The following is a 13,293-nucleotide window of genomic DNA, read 5'->3' as shown; positions in this document are numbered from 1 at the left end:
AGTCACTAGATCCCTACCCACAAGCAAGATTTTGGTTGTAAGGGGTAGCCAATTGAGGTATTCATATAGGCCCTTTTGTGATAAAGATCGGAAACATAGGACTCGGGTGCATTTCCCTGGGATGGGAATAGGTGAGGTTAGAGACAGGATTGAAGAGTGTATAGTCAGGGAAGGTGCTAGACCCATTCTCTGCCTGAACAAAGGAGGGAATGATGTAAGAAATTTATGCAGCGAGGAATTATTAGCATGATTAAATAAGATTAGGGATAAGGATGGGGTTCCTATTGTATATGGAATCCTTCCAAGGTGTAAAGTTGGAAGCATGTAGCATTCCGGGTCTATTAAAATAAACTGTAGGATGGCAAATCATTGCAAGGCCAATGGACAGGCATTTGTCGACAATTGGAATCACTTTTATGGCAAGAATTATCTACAAGGGATGGAGTGTACTAGTGTACTTGTCACCCTAAGGATTTCAGCACCTTGCTAAATCCCTTGAGTGAGATGGCATACTGCAGGATTTTATTTAATTTTTTTTTTTTTTGGTAAATTACATGTAAGTCAGGAGAAAGGTATCAGAATATAGTTTAGACAATAGAAACAGCTCAAAGAGGAACTGAAAAGAATTATTTAAATAGGTGGTGGGAGGATAAAATATATGCTTACTATACAAATGCCAAAATCAGAATGAATTGAATTTATTTGTATGTGTAGAGAGATTTTATATTATAGCAATTACTGAATCCTGGATCAATATAGTGGATAGACATTTCCTTTTGGAAATTGAAAAAGATGGATATAAACTATTTCACATGGATAGGGTAGGCAGAAGGGGGGAGATGTAGCATTCTTCGTCAAAAACACAAGACGAGTTATCAAACTCTATCTGGCATTAATTAGACCCATCCTTGACAATGCAGTACAGTTTTGGTCTCTGTCCTAAAAAATGGATATTAATTCACTAGAATCAGTAGCAGAGAATGACCAATATGATATATGGGCTTATACTAATTCTAATTTGAAAAAATCAACAAATCTGACTTTTAACAGGTTAGTCCTCGTATAAACAGTTATTTCCTGTCCCTTGTGGAATATGGACTGCCTAAATTTTATCAAATCCATACTTTAGGGACACCACTATGGACCAGGGTCCTGCAGTATTCTTCAGTAAATAGAGACTAACCTCCACTCAAAGAAGAATGCTCATCACTTCTAGTTTCTAAAAACCCCTCCTTTTTGCTGGCCCCTTGAATCCCTCCTTTACCAATTCTAGGAGTTTCTTTGGCATAATATTACATACATACATATTCCAAAGGCTTTTTCTCCCCTTACATGGGGGGGTAGCCAAAAAGAAAAAGGCATAGAAACCACTCCCACCCATTCCATCCCTACATATTCCACTCCCCTCCCTCCCTCTCATCTTGGCACCTCCTGGATGACGAGTCATCCCTGCATCCTGCCCTCTGCCAGAAGCAGTGTCACAAGAGAGAGCACATCCACAGCAAGGCCGCTTTATTAATGATGATGATATGGTTTAATGTCACAAACATCGGAAGGCTAGGACAGTGCCCCTCACAGAGGGCTTTGTAGCCTAGAATTTAATGAACCATGCCCTTGGTTCAACTAAGCTGGTGGCAGGATTCGAACCACCATCCCCTCAACCTTCGCCTCAAGTAACGACGCCCTAACCCGCTCAGCCAGCGAGCTTCCACGCTTCATTAATATTGTCCCTAAAAACAGAAGTGCTGGTTGTTGGCAACAAAATAAAAGGTATTTCCCGAGTGTGTGGGAGAGAAAGAGAAAATGAGTAATCTGACTAACATTGGATAATCCCCACAGAACAATACATGAAAATTATGAGAACTGTATTATGCAAGGGCCTTACAGTGGTATTTAAAAAAAAAAATCTTTCCTTATATAAATCCTTGGAAGGGAAAGATTCATACAAGATTTTTTTTTTTAAGAATAACACCATAAGTGGTATTCTTAAAAAAAAAAAATTATTTCCTTATATAAGTCTTTCCCACACTATAAGTCTCAGACCCACATTAGCATTACCATATTCAGGTCACCATCCAGCACTAAAACAATACCAACAAAGAATAGATTTGGCCACAAATACAAACTACCCCAGGTGTTACCACGACAAAGAAGACACCAAAAACTTCATCTTACACTGCTCTGCCCTTACCATACCCAGACAACTACACAATATTTCTTCCTTTTGTGATTACAGACCAATTCAGCAGCTGTTATTATGCTACATGGGAGCCATGGGTTTCATACAATAGAAATCTGGGGCAATGGAATGATTGACTGGATCACTCACTTCTACACTTTTCTAAAGTAGTCTTGTATATTAGGGGTTAAAAAATAACCTGTCAATTGAAAGTTTATTCATAACTGGTAGTACAAAGAAAGTTACAGAATGTTGAGTCTGTTAGAGAGACTACAACTTTACAAAAAATCCTCTTGGTTAATTATTGAACATTGCTAAATAATACATACATACATGTACCAAAGACTTTTTCCCCCTTACAAGGGAGGTAGCCAAAAAACAAAAGCATAAAAATTGCTCCCACCCATTCCATCCCCAACATACTCCACTCCCCTCCACCCTCTTATCTTGGCACCACCTGGATGATGGGTCATCCCTGCATCTTGCTAAATAATGCCTCACAAATTACATTACTCAAAAAATTACAATTCCATTATCAAATTTTGAAAAAGTGAGTAGTTTTTAAGCCCTAACAGTAGCTGCTTTAATTCATTTGTTGGGTTTGAGTTGTTTGATGATTGTATTACTCACAAGAAATAATGACTTTGATGGCTCCTCCCGCTCCTGTTCGAGCTGTCTCAAAAGCCTGTATAGTTTCCTCAAGTGCGAAACGATGTGTTATTAAAGGTTTCACATCCACTTTCCCAGAAGAAATCATCTCTAAGGCCACTGGGTAACTGAAAAGAAAACAACACATAAGTAAATGAATAAAAGGAAATAGTAATAGTAATAACGATATTTCAAACAAAAATTCAAGTATGTAATAATCACAAAAAAAAAAAAAAAAAAGGTTTATTCAGTATATTACCAATTGGCATATCTGAAAATGCCTCGAATGTCAACTTCCCTGACTGCAGCATTAACAATGGGCATCTTAATTTCTGGTGGGCCTAATCCAACCAAAACAAGCATTCCTCCTGACTTGGTTGCCTGAATACAAAAAACAAACAAACATTTTGAGATTAACATGTACTGTTGCAGACACACAAGCATGATCCATAGTCAACCTCATTGTTGTTGTATTAAAACAATCTTATTTACAAAAGATCACTTTAATTACAAGGGAACACATCTCTACAAATATATTCTAAATACCCAATGACAGGGAACAACAAAAGACACCTGCAAGTAAAGCTCCTGTAAGACTGATATTTTCAAACATGTACACTTGAGGAACTGCCCAAAAGAGGGAATAACCCCATCCAAAATTGTAATTAACATGAAGCTGTTCTACCTATGGAGAAAATGAGATGGGGCCATGCAAGCAGCATATCTCCCTTTTTGCACATTACAATTAGGTAAATAGTGGTACTCATTACTATATAAGCATCTACTTAATGCCAACAATCAGACTTATAAAAAACGTGCAATATTACTTACTAAAATGCCAAGTCTGATGCTGGATTCTGCACCACTACACTCAATGGTAATGGTCGGCTCCTTACCCATCACAGCATGCACTCTGCTGGCAAGTTCTTCAGCATTACTACTATCCACTAACAAGGTATGATGAGCTCCCATCTGTTTAGCAATATTTAGACGGTTTTCTGCTATGTCTGCAATAGAGTAGACATGCTGATCACATTTCTTATGTTCAGTCTGTTTGATTAGCCATACAAATTTAACTTCTTTAGCCAAATTCTGGTCCTGCTGTGGCAACTAAATCAAAAGAATTCCAGACCAATTAGAGTAAACCCTTTGATTCAGCACCTTTGGGATTTTAGACTTTTGAATCAATGAATCTGCTAAAGTATCAAGTGCCAAATTTTGTTCATTACTTCCATGCAATAGTGAATTACTGATATATTTTCCTAAATTCATAAGACAAGAATCTTTACTCACAAAATAAATTGACTAAATACTTATTTATTACCATGGTTATGTTCCCAAAATTCACAATTAGTAAAATGACATGATGAGAAGTACATTCATAAATACATACATACATACACATACCAAGGCTTTTTCCCCCTTACTAGGGAGGTAGCCAAAAAGGAAAAGGCATAAAATCATTCCCACCCATTCCATCCCTGAAAACACTCCACACCCCTCCACCCTCCCTCCCATCTTAGCACCTCCTAGATGACGGGTCATCCCTGCACCCTGTCCACTGCCCTGGGTCAGAAGCAGTGTCGCAAGACACAGCACATCCACAGCAAGGCCGCTTCATTAAATCGACGACCCCCCCTCTCCGTCCCCCCATATAAAGGAGAGGTAAATATCAACCAATATCATCACTCCCCACAAGTACTGACCACCCTTTGGGCATATTCCTGTAAGAAGTCAAGGCATTACAGGGTCTGGGAGGAGTTTTCCAAACAGAACCCTAAGATTTGGGTCTTTTAACCACTCCTTCCCTCCCTTGCCCATTAATCACTCCTGACACCCTTCCTCACCACACTCACACACTTAAATGCCCCTCTACCCTTCAACTTCATCTATCTTCCTTTTCACAAACCACCAATCTCTTCCCTTTTACTTTCGTCTGTACCATAATCCTGCAGGTAAAACATGTAGCAATGGATTGGATAATGATTCTCTCATTTAACACATGCCATACACCTTATGATATTCAACAGACTGATCCCTCTAAAACTGCTGTATTCATACTCGTCTCCCTTCCCCTTGTACAATGGACCTAAGGATGCACTCCTCCAACCTACCAGTACACTTCATTCTCTTCAACACACATACATTCTCACCAGCCATTCCTCTATACTCTACCCTACATGAAACATTCCGCATGCCAACCATTCAACCTAGGTGCCTTGCCAGTTTTCATCACTTTTAATTCTTCTTGTACCTCCTCTTCTGCTATAGCCAGGGAAATAAAATCAGTATTTCTATATGAGGCTTTTCTAGTAAAAGAGGTGTGGAAGGCAGATGTGGAGGGAGTGAACATGAGGGGGCATCCTAGGATGAGGTGGATGGATGGGGTGAAGGGGGCTTTGGGGAAGAGGGGAATGTCTGTTGAGGAAGGACGGGAGAGGACAGAAGACAGGGGTGAATGGAGAATGGTTGTATATGGATGATGTTGGGATAGCATGAGGTGGAATGGACGGGTGGATGGGGGGTGAGGAAGTATGTGTGAGCAAAATTTGACGCAGCCCGAAGGGATTTCTCCCTGTCCTCTCATTTTATGCAATGGGGGGACGGAGAGGGGGGGTCGCCGATTTAATGAAGTGGCCTTGTTGTGGATGTGCTGTGTCTTGCGACACTGCTTCTGACCCAGGGCAGTGGACTAGGTGCAGGGATGACCCGTCATTCAGGAGGTGCTAAGATAAGAGGGAGGGTGGAGGGGTGTGGAGTGTATTCAGGGATGGAATGGGTGGGAATGATTTTATGCCTTTTTCTTTTTGGCTACCCCCCTTGTAAGGGGGAAAAAGCCTTGGTATATGTATGTATGTATGTATTTCTATATGATGACTACTGAGTATCAATCACCATGAGTATGGATGGCTAGGATGCATTATGTTCCACAGTTGTAGTTACTATGGTGAAAATGTAAAATCCTGCAACCCAAGTCCTAAAATGCAGTGGTCGGCAACCCTCACATTGTGCTGCCAGAGCACACACACACACACACACACACACACACACACACACACACTTTCAACGAACGGACGGCTTGAAGAACGCTCTGAAGAAAAGTGCAGATTGTGGATACCAACGCAAAGAGAAGTGCCTTTTTGTGTTTGCAGGGGGGGGGGAAATTGCTCGTGAGGTAGTGGGAAAGTAAGGAAAGAGGAGAAGGGGAGGGATTGCTGGGAAAATGGAAGGTAATGAGGAAGTAGAGGACTTGGTCCAAATAGACCGCCGTAAAGTAAACAAAAGACCACAAGACGAGCTGGAGGACGACGGAATGTCTAATAAGAATGTAAAGATTAGAAGTATAGATAGGAACAATACAGTAGAAAGTGATGAGAATATTTTCAAGGGATTTAAAGAGAGTGGGGGGGACACAAACCCCCCCCGACTGACAAGACTAGAGAAGAAGGTTGATAAGGTGATCGAGGACTTGGAGAGTAGGTTAGGTCATATGAACACCATTTTACAAAGGGTTGAAAGATTGGAAGAACTGGAAAAGGCGAATAGAAACTTAACTGATGAAATAGAAGAACTAAAAAGACAGTTAAGAGAGGTAAAGGGGGAGAATGAGGAATTGAAGAAGAATAGTAAAGAAAACAGAGAAACAATAGCTAAAGAAAGTAAAAATTGGAAGCAAACCCAAGAAGGAAATAAGATTTCATTCACTGACATAGTCAAACAGCAATTGAAAGAACATACTGAAGACTCAGTTATTAAAGTGATGAGACAAAAGGAGAATATAGTAAGGGATTTAGCAGACAAGAAGAAATGTATAATTATATTAGGAATGGAAGAGAAACACAACACAGATAGAACCACAAGAATCAAAGAGGAAAATGAAAAAGTAAGCCAATTACTAGAATCAGTTCAGGAAGATGAACCAGGAATTATGAAACAAATCGAAGAGAAATTTAGACTCGGAAAGTATAGCACAGACAAGACCAGACCAATTAAGATTAAATTCAAGTCACAAACAACGGCAGAGAATATCTTATCCAAAACAGGGAAACTAGCAACAAGTGAACAATACAAAAAGATATGGATAAAAAGAGAAATGAATAAAGAGGAAAGAGAGGAAGAAAAGCAGAAAAGACTGGAAGCTAAGACAAAAAACGAGAACAGAACGGAGTCAGAGAAAGAGAGATTCTATTGGAGAGTAGTGAACATGAAACTAAGGAAGTTCGACATACAAAAGAAAAACATAAGGGAAACAGAGAACACAATGGAAGTGGCAGAAAACTAAGAGTGTCTTACACAAATATAGATGGATTAATAACAGGATTGAATGAGCTGAATGATTATTTGAAAGAAAAAGAACCGGACATAATGGGAATTGTAGAAACAAAATTAAAAGGCCCACTACCACCCAACAGTGTAGGACATGATGCATACAATTATTGGATTAGAAACAGAGAGAAAAAGCAAGGGGGTGGAGTTATGTTCCTGACTAAGAAGGATATAAATGTGAAAGGTGTCATATATGGAAAGAATACAGTAGAGATGATTATGATAGAAGTGGAAGACAGAGATAAGAAGAGCAGAAAATTTGTGATCAATTATGTGCCTCCGAAAACAGCCTCATGGGAGGAGAGTGAATATAAAAGTATGCTAGAGGACACAAAGATAGCATTAACTAAAATAATGGAAGACGGAGGAAGAATAGTTATGATGGGCGACTTTAATTGCAAAGAAATCTGCTGGGAAGAAATGACAGTAAAGAGTGGTGATGACTCATGGGGAAATGCTCTACTTGAGATGATTACTGACCATTCAATGACACAATGGATACAAGAGAACACTAGGTATAGAAATGAAGAAGAACCATCGAGGCTAGACTTAATAATTACATCTGAACCTAGAATAGTGGACAAGATTGAATATAAAACACCAATAGGTAAAAGTGACCACATATTGATTGAACTGGAACTTAATGAAGAAAAATATATCAAAAGAAATGAACAATATAGAAAAGGAAGAATGATGTATGAAAAAACAAACTTTGATAAAATAAGAGAATTCTTCCAACAAGAAAACTGGGAAGAAATATACAAAGAAGAAACATCAGTGGAAGAGAAATGGAATATTTTGACAAAAATTTACAAAAAAGGAGTGGAAAAGTATGTCCCAAGACAAAAACAAGAAAAAGAATATGTAAAATGCTGGTACAACAAAAGTTGTAGGGAGTTAAAAGACAAAAGAGACAAAGCCTGGACCAGATGGAAAAAACACAGACCTGAAAAATGGAAAATATATACTGGTTATAGAAATGAATATGTACAAAAGTGCAGAGAGGAAAAAAGAAAATATGAAAAAGATGTTATAGAAAAGTGTAAAGATCAACCAAAACTATTCTACAGATTTGTAAACAATAAACTGAAAAACAAACAAGACTTGGAGAAATTAAGACAAGGAGGAGTTGAATACACTGAGGAAATGGAAATGGCAGAAATTATGAACAAACATTTTAAATCAGTGTTTACAAGGGAAAATATACAACCTGAAGAGATTGAGTGGAAAGAAAAAGTCCCCCCTATGGAAGAAATAGAAGTAACAAAGAATGAAATATTGACACACTTGGGTAATTTTGATGTCAGAAAATCGCATGGGCCAGATGAAATAGCAAACTGGATTCTGAAAGAATGCAGGAATGAACTGGCAGACAAAATACATAGCATAATAAGCAGTTCCTTAAAAGAAGGAAAAGTTCCAGAAGATTGGAAAAAAGCAAATATAGTACCTATATATAAAGGAGGAAATAAAGAAGAACCTACCAACTATAGACCAGTCTCTCTAACAAGTACAATAGCAAAAATTTGTGAAAGAATTATCAAAAGTAGATGGGTAAAATACTTGGAAAAAAACAACGTACTAAATCCAAGGCAATTTGGATTCAGACAAGGACGATCATGCGTCACCAATTTAATATGTTTCTATTCAAGGCTAATAGATATAATACAAGAAAGAGATGGATGGGCTGATTGTGCATTTCTAGACCTAAAAAAAGCTTTTGACAAAGTACCACATAAGAAGCTGCTTAAGAAATTAGAATATGAAGGAGGAATACAAGGTAAATTGCTAAATTGGATGGAAGACTTTTTGCAAGAAAGAAAAATGAGAGTAGTGATAAGAGATCAGCACTCAAAATGGAATGAAGTAATAAGCGGTGTCCCGCAGGGAACAGTTCTGGCCCCAATAATGTTTGCTATATATATTAATGATATGGATGAAGGAATTGAAAGCTATATGAGCTTCTTTGCAGATGATGCAAAATTACTGAAAAGAGTGAAAACTGAAGAAGATTGTGAATCACTACAGAGAGATCTAAATAAAGTACAAGAATGGAGTAGGAAGTGGGAGATGGAGTTCAATACAAAAAAGTGTAGTATAATGGAATTTGGAAAAAGCAAAAACAGAATAACAGGATCATATAATTTGGGAGAAGAAGGAATAAAAAGAGTAGAAAATGAGAAGGACCTGGGAGTCATTGTTATGAATAATATGTCACCTGAGAAACATATAAATAAGATTTTTGGAGAAACCTATAATTTAATAAGAACAATCAAAGTGGCATTTACATACCTGGATGAAGAAATGGTGAGGAAAATCCTAATCACCCTGATAAGACCAAGATTGGAATATGCAGCAACAATATGGTCACCAAGTACAAAAAAATGTATAAAAAAACTTGAAAGAATACAAAGAGCAATTACAAAATTGGCACCAACACTCTCAAAACTATCATATGAAGAGAGACTACAAAAACTTAAACTACAGACACTAGAGCAAAGAAGAGAGAGAGGAGATTTGATAGCTATTTACAGAATCATGAAAGGCATAGAAATTACTGATAGAGAGAATCTGATAAAATGGGATGACAGAAATACAAGAGGACACGGAAAGAAAATAAAAAAAGACAGCTATAGAAGAGATTTGAAAAAGAACAGCTTTCCTCACAGAGCAATAGACAGTTGGAACAAGTTAGATGAGAAAGTGGTGTGTGCAAAAACAATACATGAATTTAAAAATAGTTTAGATAAAATGAGATATGAAGACGGGACCCCACGAGCATAGCTCCCCTTCCCGTAAAATACAACTAGGTAAATACAACTAGGTAAATACACACACTTTCAACGAACGGACGGCTTGAAGAACGTTCTGAAGAAAAGTGCAGATTGTGGATCCCAACGCAAAGAGAAGTGCCTTTTTGTATTTGCAGGGTGGGGGGAAATTGCTCGTGGGGTAGTGGGAAAGTAAGGAAAGAGGAGAGGGGGAGGGATTGCTGGGGAAATGGAAGGTAATGAGGAGGTGGAGGAATTGGCCCTGACGGGCCGCCGAAAGGTGGACAAACGACCGCAAGACGAGCTGGATGATGACGACATGGCTAATAGGAATGTGAAGATTAGAGGTATAGATAGGAGCAATATAGTAGAAAGTGATGAGAATATTTTCAAGGGATTTAAAGAGGGTGGGGGGACACAACCCCCCCCCCCGACTGACAAGACTAGAAGAGAAGGTCGATAAGATGAACGAGGACTTGGAGCGTAGGTTCGGTAATGTTGACAGTATAATACGAAGAATTGAAAAATTGGAAGAACTAGAGAGGGCGAACAAAAACTTAACTAAGGAAATTGAAGAATTAAAACAACAGTTAAAAGAAGTAAAAGATGAGAATAAAGTCTTAAAGGAGAATAATATGGAGAACAAGGAGGGTTGGAAAAAAATTCAAGAAAATAGCAAGGTTGCATTCACTGACATAATCAGACAGCAAATGAATGAACAAACTGAAAACTCAGTTATTAAAGTGATGAGACAGAAGGAGAATATAGTAAGAGACTTAGCAGACAAAAAGAAATGTATAATTATATTAGGAATGGAAGAGAAACATAACCCAGATAGAACCACAAGAATCAAAGAGGAAAATGAAAAAGTAAGCCAATTACTAGAATCAGTTCAGGAAGATGAACCAGAAATTATGAAACAAATCGAAGAGAAATTTAGACTCGGAAAGTATAGCACAGACAAGACCAGACCAATTAAGATTAAATTCAAGTCACAAACAACGGCAGAGAATATCTTATCCAAAACAGGGAAACTAGCAACAAGTGAACAATACAAAAAGATATGGATAAAAAGAGAAATGAATAAAGAGGAAAGAGAGGAAGAAAAGCAGAAAAGACTGGAAGCTAAGGCAAAAAACGAGAACAGAACGGAGTCAGAGAAAGAGAGATTCTATTGGAGAGTAGTGAACATGAAACTAAGGAAGTTCGACATACAAAAGAAAAACATAAGGGAAACAGAGAACACAATGGAAGTGGCAGAAAACTAAGAGTGTCTTACACAAATATAGATGGATTAATAACAGGATTAAATGAGCTGAATGATTATTTGAAAGAAAAAGAACCAGACATAATGGGAATTGTAGAAACAAAATTAAAAGGCCCACTACCACCCAACAGTGTAGGACATGATGCATACAATTATTGGATTAGAAACAGAGAGAAAAAGCAAGGGGGTGGAGTTATGTTCCTGACTAAGAAGGATATAAATGTGAAAGGTGTCATATATGGAAAGAATACAGTAGAGATGATTATGATAGAAGTGGAAGACAGAGATAAGAAGAGCAGAAAATTTGTGATCAATTATGTGCCTCCAAAAACAGCCTCATGGGAGGAGAGTGAACATAAAAGTATGTTAGAGGACACAAAGATAACATTAAATAAAATAATGGAAGATGGAGGAAGAATAGTTATGATGGGCGACTTTAATTGCAAAGAAATCTGCTGGGAAGAAATGACAGTAAAGGGTGGAGATGACTCATGGGGAAACGCTCTACTTGAGATGATTATTGACCACACAATGACACAATGGATACAGGAGAACACTAGGTATAGAAATGAAGAAGAACCATCGAGACTAGACTTATTAATTACATCTGAACCCAGAATAGTGGACAAGATTGAATATAAAACACCAATAGGTAAAAGTGACCACATATTGATTGAACTGGAACTTAATGAAGAAAAATATATCAAAAGAAATGAACAATATAGAAAAGGAAGAATGATGTATGAAAAAACAAACTTTGATAAAATAAGAGAATTCTTTCAACAAGAAAACTGGGAAGAAATATACAAAGAAGAAACATCAGTGGAAAAGAAATGGAATATTTTGACAAAAATTTACAAAAAAGGAGTGGAAAAGTATGTCCCAAGACAAAAACAAGAAAAAGAATATGTAAAATGCTGGTACAACAAAAGTTGTAGGGAGTTAAAAGACAAAAGAAACAAAGCCTGGACCAGATGGAAAAAAGACAGAAAACCTGAAAAATGGAAAATATATACCAGTTATAGAAATGAATATGTACAAACATGCAGAGAGGAAAAGAGAAAATATGAAAAAGACGTCATAGAAAAATGTAAAGATCAACCAAAACTATTCTACAGATTTGTAAACAATAAACTGAAAAACAAACAGGACTTGGAGAAATTAAGACAAGGGGGAGTTGAATACACTGAGGAAATGGAAATGGCGGAAATTATGAACAAACATTTTAAATCAGTGTTTACAAGGGAGAACATACAACCTGAAGAGATTGAATGGAAAGAGAAAGTCCCCCCTATAGAAAAAATAGAAGTATCAAAGAATGAAATATTGATACAATTGAGTAATCTTGATGTCAGAAAATCACATGGACCAGATGAAATAGCAAACTGGATTCTGAAAGAATGCAGGAATGAACTGGCAGACAAAATACATAGCATAATAAGCAGTTCCTTGAAAGAAGGAAAAGTTCCAGAAGATTGGAAAAAAGCAAATATAGTACCTATATATAAAGGAGGAAATAAAGAAGAACCTACCAACTATAGACCAGTCTCTCTAACAAGTACAATAGCAAAAATTTGTGAAAGAATTATCAAAAATAGATGGGTAAAATACTTGGAAAAAAACAACATACTAAATCCAAGGCAATTTGGATTCAGACAAGGACGATCATGCGTCACCAATTTAATATGCTTCTATTCAAGGCTAATAGATATAATACAAGAAAGAGATGGATGGGCTGATTGTGCATTTCTAGACCTAAAAAAAGCTTTTGACAAAGTACCACATAAGAAGCTGCTTAAGAAACTAGAATCTGAAGGAGGAATACAAGGTAAATTACTAAATTGGATGGAAGACTTTTTGCAAGAAAGAAAAATGAGAGTAGTGATAAGAAACCAGCACTCAAAATGGAATGAAGTAATAAGCGGTGTCCCGCAGGGAACAGTCCTGGCCCCAATAATGTTTGCTATATATATTAATGATATGGATGAAGGAATTGAAAGCTATATGAGCTTCTTTGCAGACGATGCAAAACTACTGAAAAGAGTGAAAACTGAAGAAGATTGTGAATCACTACAGAGAGATCTAAATAAAGTACAGGAATG

At 37.4% G+C, this 13,293-nt stretch overlaps 1 protein-coding gene across 2 annotated transcripts in view; it reads right to left on the bottom strand.

The window, feature by feature from the left end:
- Nucleotides 1-2,381: 2,381 nt before the first annotated feature.
- LOC143034576 (sorbitol dehydrogenase-like) overlaps nt 2,382-13,293 on the bottom strand; it is a 30,319-nt gene continuing 19,407 nt past the window's right edge. For both annotated transcript variants that reach the window (XM_076200836.1, XM_076200837.1), the window contains exons 6-8: nt 3,659-3,834; nt 3,087-3,208; nt 2,382-2,955 (exon numbers count right to left, since the gene is read on the bottom strand). In XM_076200836.1, the coding sequence (XP_076056951.1) occupies nt 2,802-2,955; nt 3,087-3,208; nt 3,659-3,834 (452 nt within the window). In that variant the 3' untranslated portion in view covers nt 2,382-2,801. The remainder of the gene's footprint in view (nt 2,956-3,086; nt 3,209-3,658; nt 3,835-13,293) is intronic.

This window comes from Oratosquilla oratoria, chromosome 17 (assembly GCF_046742065.1).
Source record: "Oratosquilla oratoria isolate Oo_2021 chromosome 17, ASM4674206v1, whole genome shotgun sequence".
NCBI classification, from domain to species: domain Eukaryota; kingdom Metazoa; phylum Arthropoda; class Malacostraca; order Stomatopoda; family Squillidae; genus Oratosquilla; species Oratosquilla oratoria.
Note: the sequence above shows the minus strand (reverse complement) of the source record. Positions and strands in the feature narration are given on the sequence as shown.